The sequence below is a fragment of the Pelobates fuscus genome, chromosome 3 (assembly GCF_036172605.1).
Source record: "Pelobates fuscus isolate aPelFus1 chromosome 3, aPelFus1.pri, whole genome shotgun sequence".
Lineage (NCBI taxonomy): Eukaryota > Metazoa > Chordata > Amphibia > Anura > Pelobatidae > Pelobates > Pelobates fuscus.
The window spans coordinates 64,475,051-64,489,191 of NC_086319.1; the positions used below are offsets into that span (position 1 = coordinate 64,475,051).

At 42.0% G+C, this 14,141-nt stretch overlaps 1 protein-coding gene across 1 annotated transcript in view; it reads right to left on the minus strand.

Annotated features, from left to right (window-relative positions):
• The window catches only part of TMTC2 (transmembrane O-mannosyltransferase targeting cadherins 2), a 244,666-nt gene that overhangs the window by 32,744 nt on the left and 197,781 nt on the right, over window positions 1-14,141 (minus strand). Inside the window, exon 9 of the mRNA XM_063445170.1 lies at window positions 8,981-9,062. Coding sequence (XP_063301240.1) covers window positions 8,981-9,062 — 82 coding nt within the window. The remainder of the gene's footprint in view (window positions 1-8,980; window positions 9,063-14,141) is intronic.

The window sequence follows — 14,141 nt, forward strand, 5'->3', positions numbered from 1 at the left end:
TGATCTAGTTCCTTACGTTCCTGCTGATTTAAGAATGTTTCATGTTCTGTGTTAGTTTTGGCAATATTACATTTATATTTAAGCTTGAAATAAAAGCCAGTATCTCTTCTCAGTCTCTTTGTAATAATGGACATTGTTCAATCACCTTTAAATAAAGAAAACAATTCTCTGAGATTAAACGGCCTGAGATGAGTGGAATAAGGTTAAATCGATGCCGGAGGTTAACATTCCTGAGGAAATGTCGGCACGAAAAGCAGAAAGCACAAAAAAACACTGCATGGTATTTGAAATTCTCAGAAAATTGCTGGCATGTCCTATGGCACATTTAGATATAAATGTGATTGATGGTTCTGTCAAATTCCACTCAAAATACTCACAGATTTTTAGTTATTTTTTGCATGGAAGAAGAAATAATTTTGTACAGAATATGGATATATGGATGTAGCATGCTGGATCTGGATGCGTTCGTGTTTAAGTTTAGTCTCACCATATAGACATTTTATAGACACCATATAGACAAAATAATGGAAAATGTAATCTAAAAAATGCTACAGCTACTATGCCAAAGATGAACACAGATTACTTTCCAATATTACACACGGAGTCGATAATGTTGAAGCATGTAAGGTTGTTATTTTGTAAATCCTTTTTTTTTTTTGAGGGGGGGGGGGGAAGTCAGGGGTTTAAATTTGGCTTCTCAGTGCTATAATCCCCAAAAGAACTTTATGATTTAATTAAAAAGCCAGTCCATACACACACATTAAGTTCAACATATAGGTTAAGTTACAGTTAATTATGTTTACTCTTTGTTTTGTTTTTTTATAAGCTGTTTTCTACAACAACTCCCAAATCTCCACCGTACTGATAAAGTACCAGTATACGTGAGTTAAGCTCAGCACTTATAAGAAAAACTTAAGGTAGCACTGTGGTTGGATGAGTCACTTCCTGAACTGGGAGGCTCTTGATCATGCAGAAGCTGCAAAGCCTGGAGTTTTGCATATTTTTAAAAGCATTTCGATATAAAGCTTTAAAAAAAAAAAAAATTTCTAAAATCCAACCTGGTGTGCCCTCTTAATTAGCATGTTCTGTCAGTGGACAAAGTATACATCAAAGCAACGTGGAAAGTATAATTCTGAACTCATGCTAGCATTTGAACCAACGTGCTAAGGAATGGAAACATGTCTTACATAAACCAATCACTTAGAGGTGTGCTTTAATATTGTACTTTGTAAAAATAACACGTGTATCAAGTAGAACATGAGACGGACACTCTCAGCCAATGTATAAAGTAAATAATTTTATAAAACTGATGTCTCTAAAGTTGAATGAGAAATTCCTCTTAGAAATATTGGGAAGGCTGGAAGGACCATAGACACCCAGTGGACCCAGGTAAGTGTCAAAGTGTTAATAAATTGTTTTACTAATTACTGTAAGATGGCACCAATGGACATCTGGCACCATAACCACTATAGAAGAAAAGAAAACAGCTTGAGCATATGCAAAGAAAAATATAGAAAAGAAAACTTAAATTTGCAGACTGTCTTCTATTTTTTTAAACTGACACCCCACGGCCCAAATACAAATAAATATGTCACTATTTAGTAGATACACCCCAATGAAGACACGCTTGCCTTTAATTATACATGTTCTCATTGAAAAAGCTGCCGATCGCTTGTATGGAGTCTTTTCAAGCCCTCTGCTACTTCCCCAACCAAGACTGTGGCTGTTCAATCACAGACTTCACAATGCAGCTCAATGAGAAGTCTTTGCAAGGCAGGTGCTCTGAGCAATTGCTGCCTCTTCAGTTTAACCCCACTGAGCTAAACTATCAGGAAGTAACAGTAAAAGTCTGATTGACAGCCAGGGGGTTGTAACAATGTTACAAGGTTAATTTATAAAACGACACAAATTACAATTGAAATGTGCAAAGAAAAAAGGACACACTCAATACATAAAGCACTTCATAAAGCTAGAGTGCATTAGGTGTTTGGAGTGTTCCTGTGACTCTAGGACAATCGGTTTTAATCCAATTAAATGAATTATAAATCCTCCTTATAGATAGCATGGCAAAGAGCAAACACAGGTGAAATGTTTACATACTAGGCGTAAATGTATAATGATGTAGATATACAACTAAACATAATAAAACGTCACAGGGTTATTCACTAGTGAGAATTCAAAGTGAATCTAAAATGTAATGTCAAAATACCTGAACTGGATAAATTCTCTAAGTCAGTTATGTTTTCAGTGAGGCAACGCTGGCCTTAGATTTTAAATTCATTTTGAATTCCTACTTTAGTGAAATACCCTGTGAGTGATCAAAAACACCTCTGCTGGAAAATAAAATAAGCATAGCTCAAAGACAAAAGGCTGGTAGAAAATGCTGGGAAATAAAGTAAAAAAAAAAAAAAAAAAAAAAAAAACGGCTTGGACACCTCTGAAATATTCTAATAGTTTTATTTTGTATATTATCTGCACTCTAAGGTGATAAGGTGCCACTTCACACGCTGATCTCCCCCGTACATGTGATTGTATTTTTTATAAATATTAATAATCAAAAACATGAAAAATGCATCACTATAAAAATATACATTATAAATATAAAAAGAAAAGAAAAAAAATATATTCAGCTAATAGACTGAAGAGATAAGCCTAAGGCACAAGGAGAAAATTCATATCAGGTGCGGTGGAGTTGAGAAGTTCACATCAATAGAAAGGAAGACAGTGCAGTTAAAAAAAAAAAGGCTTTCAGACCTTTATCGCGAACTGCAGAGGTAAAAAAGCAAAACTGATTTGGTTAGCAAGCAAAGAAGGAAAATATATTTACATTTGAATATACATTCTGTAACCTATAACCACTACAGCTTATTGTATTGTCTGTGGTGCCAAAAATGGGTCACTGAAAATGTATTTTTTTTAATCCTCATAGTTTTCATGGTATTTATTTTTAAGCATGATGGAGAGGCTTCACCACCTTCCATGGATGGCATATGGGCAGGCATCTCTTCCTCATTCAGCCAACTAAGTATTCTATAGTATGAGCATAGAAACATAGAATGTGGGGGGCGGGGCCTGACACTCACCATGGCTGGACGCACTTTCAAATAGCTCCGGCCCTTCAGGCCTGAAATCTGTGCTAAATAGCCTAAAAGCAACGCAGAAATAATCTTATTGCAGCTGCAGACCGACACTCTCACCCCTGGTACCGTTCTGGGCCCGGAGCGTAACAGTCTGACACGCACTAACCTCGACAGAAACCTGCGGCCTAGCGTGCCCGGCAAGTGGGGGAGACGGCCAATCTCCCAATCCGGAGAGCACACCTGGCAAGAAACCTTACCGCAACTCCGTCCCCCCCCCATAGGACCGGAGGGGGTTATCCCGGTCCCCACCGGTGAGCTGATTTGCACACGCTAAGGTGGACAAACCACAAACTCGGGCCTACCGACACACGACCCACTCAAGATGGCGGAGGAAGCATGGCTCCCATCTGCAAACAGCGACCCCAGCGACATACTCACCCGGCTGGACAGGCACTTCTATAATTTCTGGCAGCAACTTGAATACAGGCTCCGACCATTGGCACCGCCACAAACACAGGATAGCTTTCTGCCAAAGCCCGTAACCCCACAAGCAGCAGGGGCACTCGGGAGGCAAACCCCATCCAAGTGCGGGGCAGCGCGGAAACAAACCCAGAGGCCACCCAGGTCTTCTTTCCACCGGACACCACAAGCGAATCACCCATGCGCTACAAGCCCACCTGGGCAGAGAGCCCCTAGAAGGAATACCAAGACAGAGTCAAATACGGTGGAACAGGCCCCAAAATGGCGGAGAGGCGCGTGGCATCCCCCATCTAAACATCAGTGCAAGGCAGCACGGAAGAAGGAGCCATTGAGGGGGACGCAGTTACAAGCGCGTATGAGACCCGTTGCACCAAGCAGATTGCCGGCTGCGGGACAACAGTGCAGAGAAGCTTCCCAAGCTGCAGATGTTGCCCATCAAGCTAGAGTGGCACAACAATGCAGGAGGAGACCCAAGGTGGAGCGAAGGGTTGGTGACCCATCAAGGCGCAGCACAACTGCGCTGCACCACAAACCAAGTAAGTCACTGCTGCCACTAGCAAAGATCAGACAGACGTCGAACACCTTGCCGGAATGCTACTCTGAGCTTACCTGCTTCCACTCCTGCAGGCTGCTAGGCCTGACACCGGGACTCTCATGGCAAAACTTCGTCTGGCTCCAACAGGGAATTGGCTAGCTCCAAAGAAGAGCTGGGGACTGTCCCACTCCTGGCAAGTTGTTCCAAAGGCACCCGCAACAGACTCAGAAGCTTTCTGGTTTTTTTTTTGTGTCTTGCATGAGTTGGACTCACAAATGAAGAGTCTTAGGGACCTCCGAGGGGTCACTCTCAGTTATAGTTACTCCTGATGCATATACCCTATTTTTGTTTAATCTTTTTTCTTTCTGTTTTTATATGCACTGTGCTTTCCATATGTATACTTAATCCTCCTCAGGTATAGACAGTATCGCTGATAGCCAGCATATATTGTTCTGAGAAGTTTGCCTCGCATGATTAGACCTTTGTATTACTCAGCACCCGAACGCACATACTAATGGATAGGTTACTGTATTGCGATAAATGTTTAATCTCTTAAAAAAGAAAAAAGGGGAAAAGGCAACTGCTCATGTATAGCTCAGGCAGTAGCACAGCGAGCCTACTCACTGTACCGAGCGCACCTGGCCGGATGACCCTTTGTAGTTTTTTGTTGTTTTTAACTCTAATCACTTTTAAAGAAAATCGTCTAGACCTAGCATAATTACACATTGTGCATCCCAGCATAGCATCTCACCTCACTTTACTCATACACTCCACAGATATGCACTCAGAGGCCTGAACACAATAGCGACACAAAGTTTAATGTTAACTAAGCTTGCCTCCTACCATGTCCATACTCAACTACCTTTAAACACAAAATTTGTGCTAGATATTGCATGTACCTCTCTGTTAAACTGTCTACTATGCGTTGGAGGAATGCCGTTGGGGTACCTCACAACCGATTGTTAAAAGCTTATGCACAACAAAAATAAAGAATAAAAAAAAAAAAAAAAGAAACATAGAATGTGATGGCAGATAAGAACCATTCGGCCCATCTAGTCTGCCCAATTTTCTAAATACTTTCATTAGTCCCTGGCCTTATCTCATAGTTAGGATAGCCTTATGCCTATCCCACGCATGCTTAAACTCCTTTACTGTGTTAACCTCTACCACTTCAGCTGGAAGGCTATTCCATGCATCCACTACCCTCTCAGTAAAGTAAAAGTTGCATGCACAGCTTACTCGCACTGTTTAAAGAGACACTATAGTCACCAAAACAACTTTAGCTGAATCAAGCAGTTTTTGTGTGTAGACCATGCCCCTGCAGTCTTACAACTCAATTTTCTGCCATTTAGGAGTTAAATCACTTTTGTGATGGCACCACACACCCCACAGCCCTCACTTTTTATGCAGCCCTAGCCACACCTCCCCTGGCTGACACAGCCTGCATGAAAAACACTGTTTCAATTTCAATCAGGTGAAACTTAATATAAATGGTTTTAATCTCCTTCTCTGTAAATTGAATTTTAATTTCATACAGGAGGCTCCTGAAGGGTCTAGGAAGCTATTAACAGAGCACGTGATAAGACATTCTAAAGCAAACAGATTTTGAAATAAAGGAAGTGTAAACATTAGAAGACCCTTTACAGGAAGTGTTTAGAAAGGCTGTGCAAGTCACATGCAGTGAGGTGGGCCCAGGGATGCATACATATTGTGATTTGACTCCTAAATGGCAAATAATTGAGCAGTTAGACTTCTGGGGCATGCTCTATACACCAACATTGCTTCATTACGTTAAAGTTGTTTTAGTGACCATAGTGTCCCTTTACTACTACATCCTTTACTTGCAGGAGCTATGTTGAAACCATGCACACAAATAAGAGTTCCCTGCTCACCTTAAAGTGATACTCACAGGGCCAGGCTGGTAATTTTGCTGTGTACAAAAACAACACTATTTTAAAAAGGTAGATTTTCAGGAACTGCTTCCTAACACCATAAGCACAACAATAAGCTGTACTTGTCTGATGCTAAAGGTTTACACCAAGAACAATGACAACTTCAGTGATTTGAAGTAGTGATGGTACCTGGATTCTCTGTGGGCAGCATTTCACTATGTAACGTTGCACAGAGTTTAACCCCACATCTGTGGGAGATGAAACTCAACTTCTGGCCATTTTTATTGGGGAATCATTAGCCTGCTGGAAACCAGAGTTTTCGGTTGCCAATGTGAGCTTGATACAAATTTCGTGTCTGACGCCAGCACGCGGTGCCAGCCAGCCAAAGAAGGCACGGTCTCCCTCAGTGCCACCCATGTCCCTCCCTCAGCCTACCCTGCCTCAGCTCCCTCCCTCTTCAGCGAGGGGGTGTGACATTAACCGTGCATAATAGGGCTGCAGGGAGAACAGGCCTCAGTGCTGGATCAATTAATATTTAGCTGTATTTATTTTTTTACATTCCTCGGGAGGATGAGGAACAGATGTACCATCACAACAAGGCTTGCTCTAACCAAAACCAGTGTTTTATGAAAATAACCCTTTAATGTTCCTAAGGTAATGAAGCAACAAGCAGATATGTTGTCTCTCATTGTAATACAGTACCTTGAGAACTAGTTTGTTACATTTAAACCTAGAAATTATTCAGATTATAATATTTCTATGTGTATGTCCCAGTGTATGTTACTTTAAATATCCATTTTTTTTATTTTTTTTTATTTTTTTGATAATATGATGGAAATGTTTTTGGGGATATTTTCAGCTTATACAGAAATGTTTTTGCATATCTCTTGTCATTTACACACTTTTTTTTAAATCTGTGGTGTTTCTGCCTCTGAGAATCTGTCTTTATACTTGCTTGGGAGAGCTGATCTTGTTCAAAAAAACACTATAGAACTAGGATTACAAACGTGTATTCTGAATGCAATAGCACCCTTGCAACTAGTTATGTGACTCCTTCCCCCACCCCTTTCTGCATTTTACTTCTTGCAGGTCCAATCCACTGTTTGCTGTTCACTGTTTAGTATACAGGCCCCCACCCACAGCATGTCAGGTGGAGGCATAAGGGAAACCTTATAACTTTATACTATTATGGGGGTCTTATTGACCCACCTCCCCCCATAGGGTTTTTTTTATTATAAAGAACACTATTAGGGTTTCATTAAAGACTTTCTTTCATGTAATTGTATTGACGGTTTTATTTCGGTCAGCCAACCAATTGAGCTATTTAGTTATACTTACAATATTGATTGGCATTAAATACAGAAAAAAAAAGCAATAAAATATATTGGCCATAATTGTCTCTTCATAATTATCAACTGTTATCGACCAACAGAATGAAACTGAATCCATAGTAAGGTCCCCCTAACAATATGTATGTTTGCCAAGTCTGTGAAATAAAATTAAATGTAGATATTGACACTGCTCTATCCAAGGGCAGAGTGCTTCCATCTTGATAATCATGGTTAGAAATTCTGTCCTCTGTTCTACTCGTTTAGCAAAGAGGAGTAAAAAAAAAAAAAAAAAACATGTGAGATACAGAAAGCATGGGGGGAGATTCATCAAAGTATTGTGTTCTGAAAAATGAAGCAGAGAACTAGTACTACATCATGGGAACTAATGGAACTAGGAGGCACATTCCATTGGAAACTATTTCCCTTTCTTACATGTTTGCACCATGTTTAAGAACATGACACTTTGATAAATCCCACCTTGTGTTTCTGTTTCTCTTCATCCAAACCCATGTGTGCCCTGGCTGTGCCTAGACAGAACTGGCTAGTAACTGCTAAGTCTTCCATATAAATTAAAGAGAAATTGGAAAACAAAGGTTAAGACACGTTATAGGTGATTTTTAATGTTTCATATATTATGCTATAATTGACAGTTCCCCTTTAACTAACGCACCCCTTAATGTGCACTTGTCAAAATGACATGTTGGCACCTTTCAGATAATACAATTTCATCTCCCCATTGTGCTACCATAATGTATTGATTACATTTCCTCAATATTAAAGTTTGATTTAGCACCAACCACCCTTAGATACTAAACTCCAGAATGATGGCAAACAGTCTAGGATTATAGCAAAAGCAGTAAATTGTGTTGAAAACACAGAATGGCTGAGTGTGATCGGAATTAGTCTCCAATATCTTGAAGGGTAATGTCAGAGAGATGTCAGAGAGAGCAAAACTGAAACTGGTGGTGTTTTTTTTTTTCCCCATTTGGCACCACACACCCCACAGTGAAAAAGAGCAGACATCACAGACAAGGTTAGGTCTACAGAAGACCTCTTATGTGACACTGAAAGGATGTTTTTTTAACTGCAAATCACTTGAAAGGTTTTGATCCTCAGCACAGCATGCTAACATACTATACAAAATTATGCACCCCTCTCCTCCAAGTGCCCCAAGACAAACTACTGCTTTCTCACACTTTCCTGTAAGAAACCACTTTGAACTTATCACCTGACATGAGCCAACATTGCTTTCCAATAACAAGGAAAACAATCTTCAAAGAAGTAATCAGCAAGAACGGTATTCATGATACTTTAAATTAAATGACTGAAATCAACCAGATCTCAGAATGAATGTAACTTCTTTATACCTCTGATGTTCCATGATGTTCCCCTCTGTTGGAATCAGTTCCCCTCTGTTGGAAGCATCACTCCCAGTAAAGTCACCATTAATGCAAATCATAAATATGTAAAATACCAAAACTGAAATAGCAATATTCAAAAAATATGAAAAAATGCTAAATAGAAAAGTTATCTCCCCGCCCCAAAAAAATATTCACTGAAGTAAATGAGAAATAAAAAGTTATTTTGAGCTTTTTGAGAAATAAAAAAAAAAATATATAAATACCAAATTATTTAGTAGGAATCAGGTTTTTAGATACTCACCGTAATGCATATAACAGTTTCCTTTGGTGGAATCCAGTTCAATTGCCTTCAGAAAGTAACGCTCAGCTTTGTTTTTGCGGCTCTGAAAACAGAAGAATATTTTTAGTTGTTTTTTTTTTTCTTTTGTTGCCACCCTCACTTTGTACATAACCTATAATCTGCAATTTTACAGTTTGTGTGTATAGAAATAGCTGAATTAAACCAAACTAGCGGTCATCTAGTTTTCACCATGTACTTTTTTGTCCTCTATACATAACTTCTTTGAAATAATAGTAATAAAAAAATTAACAATATTTAACTCTGTTGTGGAGCACTCAAAGTGGTTATGGTACCAGGAGTGCCCTGGCACACCCCTCCTCCAGTCTAAGTAGTCAAACTGTTTGCTAAAGGTTTGACTTCTTACATGGGGTAAGTAGTCAAGCTGTTTGCTAAAGGTTTGACTACTTACACCTTGTGCCGGTTACCTCTGCCAAGAAGAGCTGGAACTGACTGCTAGGAGCTTCAGTTAGCTCTATTGAGCTAAACCTTGCTGTGCAGGGCCAACTCGTTGACGGAGAGCATCAGCCAATCACACTCAGCCAATGATCTATGCTGACTTAGTTCAGAGCGGAGAGCTGCCGGCTTTCATAGAGGCAGGTGAGAAGTCAAGTCATTAGAAAACGGTTAACTTCTTACATTCGGGGGATGCCTCGGTCCTCCTGGCACCATCAACCCTAAAGTGTGCTGTAGTGGTTATAGTGCTTAGAGTGTTCTTTTAAATAAAATACTATTAGGACTTACATGTATATCCAAACAGAACAATATAGCTTACTATACTTTTTTTTTTTTACTGTTATTATTTTACTTTGTTTCTGCATGTGGTTGTTATACTTTGTATACATATCGTGCACTACACCAGCACACTTTGCATTTTGGCTATAGAGAAATGGTCATCAATCATAATTTCTTTTAATTTATTAATAAAGGTATGTATTTACTTAACAGGTAAATATAGACATTTAACAAAGAACAGATTATTTCAGTGAAAATAGTGGAATTAGAAATATAAGTGTGCCAGAGACATTTCCCAATTTGGTAAATTTAGTCTGAAATGTAAAATTCCCTTGTTTGGTGAACACCACAGTGTTCTTAACAACAGCAACTTATCCCTGCATAATCTGTCATCAGGAGGTTTTATTACACTTGGTACAATGTTTATACCTGTAAGTAAAAACAGTCAGATTCCCAGTCATAATCCCACGATCTACATGTTTTATATGTAAATCACTAAATACACAATTGTTTGCTTAGTTAATAAAAGGCTTTGTATTATTTAGAATATTGCTATTTCCTCAAATAGTATATTGTATATTTAAATCAGTAGATAGAAAATATTAATTGAATATCATTGCTACAAGACTGCACCCTGCTTTATTGACACTTAAAAAAAAATAAAAAATCAAGCTCCATTAAAAAACATTCCTTAAAGGGGCAGTCTAAATACCATAACAACTACATGCCATAGTAGTGGTTATGGTGCTAGCAGGCTGTAGGTACCTTCCAATATGTGGGTTATGCCCAAGGCACTTATAGAATTATCTCTGCTCAAGAAGTTTCACTTCAGTATTAGGTATATCAATTTGGTTGTACTAGAACACCAATTATAGCAGTATGTAATGATTGTAGTGCTTTGACTGCCCAATAACAGGGGTACTCTATACAGAGTAAACATTTGAGTTTAAGTAGTTATGGTGCTAAGACACTATCCCTGCAACCTTACAATTTAATTTTGGCAGAACAGAATTATAAAGTGGAGCACGCAAAACTGCCTAGAAGCCCGGCCAATTAAAGAGGCAGAAATAACACTTGTCATAAGTGCCAACAGTCTCACATTTGTTGGGACAGTCCCATATTTTGGGGGTTTTGTCCCAGCAAAAATAAATCCTTGCCTGCATTTTCAAATCTGCAAACCAATTTTGAGATGCAGGCTGGGACTTGGCACTAGGCCCATACACAGCATATTTCAGTAAATAGGCTGACTGGTGGGTCCATCCCCTTGATGTGTCCTCCAGACCCCTACACTGTGCTCTATGCAGCCAGCTCTAATCCCTGCCCATCCCTGTTCCAGAAGGTAGGCAGGGAAGATTGCTCCCATACCAACTCATACCAGTCAGCTGGTACATCAATGCTGCCGAAGAGGGACTTGCAGTCAATGTACTTGCACGTTCAAAGAGGACATCTGCCTCTGAATTGTGTCTTTAAATTTGACAAAAATGCGGGGACATCAAAAGAGGTATTTTTTTTGCAACATATTTTATGCATCATTTATGTGAAGCATTCACAAAAGGTGGATAAACTCCAATCCACAGTGTGCCTTTAGTAAAAGGAAGCATTTAATTGTTAAAAGGTTGCTACACGCCTTTTGATAAGGGGGACCTTTTAGGCATAATATGCCCTATTGGGCACTATGGAGAAGCCCCCCCCCCTAACCGATATGCAATATAACCTGCATAATAAAATGTACTTGGAATAGAATCCAGTGCAGGGGCATAGCTCCCAGCACTGATCTTCCACTCCCACTGCAACAACACAGGCAGTGGTGTATTCTGGTTTAGTGCTGCCCTAGGCATGACAAAACTCGAGCACCCCCCTTCCCCCTCCAAATTTCTCTTCCTGACAGACACGCCCTCGCTGATACATGCACTGACATACACTAACTTACAGATACACCATCATTGTCACACACACACTGTTTAACCAACACACACTTTCAACATACACTAAAACATACACATTCACAGACATTCACACTCACTCATTTAGTTACACACGCTTACATTCATAATCAGTGAGACACGTATACACTCTCACTAACAGACACAATAACACACTAACTAACACAAACGCACTCACAATTTTTTTTACTCGCTTTTTAAGTTGCTAGAGTGTACCATTAGGTCTAGTGGGGCTGACTCGGCAGGCACAGGTGGGCATACTCAGCAAGCGCGGGTGGTCGGGCAGGCAGGTGAACAGAGGAGGCGGGCGGCAAGGGAGCACTGTCCCCTGAGCTCTTCCCTGTTCAGCTCCCTTGTGCGCCTCTTAGTGATGCCGGGGCCAGAGTGACGTCATATTAGTCACCGCCTGCCTCCTCCTGAAGAGATGCCAGCCGGCCAGCTCTTGGGTCCCCCAGGACAAGAGGCTGGCAAGGTAATTGCCAGGGTGTTTAGGGGGTGGCTTTTTTTGCCGCCCCAAGTGTCACCCAAGGCAAATGCCTTGTCAGCCTCGCGCTAGGTACAGCGCTGATCACAGGAGCCTTTTGCAGTTTAATCATAGGCTGCTCACAGTGCATGCACTCAGGAGGGAGTGGAGAATAAAGGAGGTTTAAAAAAAATAAAAATGTGAGAGCACAACTCAACCACTTTCTAAAATAAACAATGCATTTCAATGAAGAATCAAGACCGAGAACAATATAAATCACCTATTTCATTCCATGCTAAATGCTTTTATACATTTCTAGCTAGAGAATGATAAACTTTGGCGCAGATGTCAGGAGAAATCGATAACTCCAATACTAATTTAGCAAACCATTACTGACCAACAATGACTCAATCTTTGGTTAGAACTCATCAATCACATATCTGACATGCTCTTTCTATTTGGCATTTATGGTGTTGGTGTAAGTGAGAGATTGAAGATATAACACAGAGATAATTGTATGCAGGGGCGGACTGACCGGTCGGGCACTTCGGACATGGTCCGAGGGCCCGGCCGGGAGGGGGGCCCGCCATCAGGGGGCCCGGCCGCCCCTTTAAATGCTGCAGCCGCCTGAGCGCTCTCTTAAGAGCGCTCAGGCGGCTGCAGCTTCTCACCTCCCCTCCCCGTAGCGTGGCCGAGCTGCTCTGCGTCCGCGGTGCCGGCCGGAGTCATAGGAAGGTGCACACACACTGAGTGTGCACCTTCCTGTCAGTCCGGCCGGGTACAGGAAACAGAAACTCCTGTTCCGCGCGGAACAGGAGTTTCTGTTTCCTGTACCCGGCCGGACTGACAGGAAGGTGCACACTCAGTGTGTGTGCACCTTCCTATCAATCCGGTCGGCACCGCGGACGCAGAGCCTCTCGGCCACGCTACGGGGAGGGGGTGGGGGAGTTAAAAGAGAGAGGGGGGGTTAAAAGAGAGAGGGAGGGGGGGTTAAAAGAGAGAGGGAGGGGGGGTTAAAAGAGAGAGGGAGGGGGGTAAAAAGAGAGAGGGAGGGGGGGGTAAAAAGAGAGAGGGAGGGGGGTTAAAAGAGAGAGGGAGGGGGGGTTAAAAGAGAGAGGGAGGGGGGTAAAAAGAGAGAGGGAGGGGGGTAAAAAAAAAGAGGGAGGGGGATTAAAAGAGAGAGGGAGGGGGGGTTAAAAGAGAGGGGGGGTTGTTAAAAGAGAGAGGGAGGGGGTTTAAAAGAGGGAGGGGGTTAAAAGAGAGAGGGAGGGGGGTTAAAAGAGAGAGGGAGGGGAGGTTAAAAGAGAGAGGGGAGGTTAAAAGAGAGAGGGGGTTAAAAGAGAGAGGGAGGGAGGGTAAAAAGAGAGAGGGAGGGGGGTAAAAAGAGAGAGGGGAGTAGGGGGGGTAAAAAGAGAGAGGGAGGGGGTAAGAAGAGGGAGGGGGGGGTAAGAAGAGGGAGGGGGGAGTAAGAAGAGGGGGAGGGGGAGTAAAAGAGGAAGGGGGGAGTAAGAAGAGGGGGAGGGGAGAGTAAGAAGAGGGGAGATTAAGAAGAGAGGGGGGAGTAAAGGGGGTAAGAAGAGGGGAGGGGGGAGTAAAAAGAGGAAGGGGGAGTAAGAAGAGGGGGGAGGGGGGTAAGAAGAGCGGGGAGGGGGTAAGAAGAGGCAGGAGTAAGAAGAGGTGGGAGTAAGAAGAGGGGGAGGGGGAGTAAGAAGATGGGGAGAGTAAGAAGGGGGAGTAAGGAGAGGGGGAGGGGGGAGTAAGAAGAGGGGAGAGTAAGAATGGGGGTAAGAAGAGAGTGGGAGTAAGAAGGGGGTAAGAAGAGGGGGAGGGGGGAGTAAGAGGAGGGCAATTGCCCCCTCCCCTGTTCGCAGGCACCGTGCGGGCAGCCGGCAGGGGAGGGAGGAAGAGAGGACCCGGGAGCTCAGCCTGCAGCTCCTCTGGGTCCTTCTTGCGCGAGCACAGATCGTTGCCGCGGTTACCACGG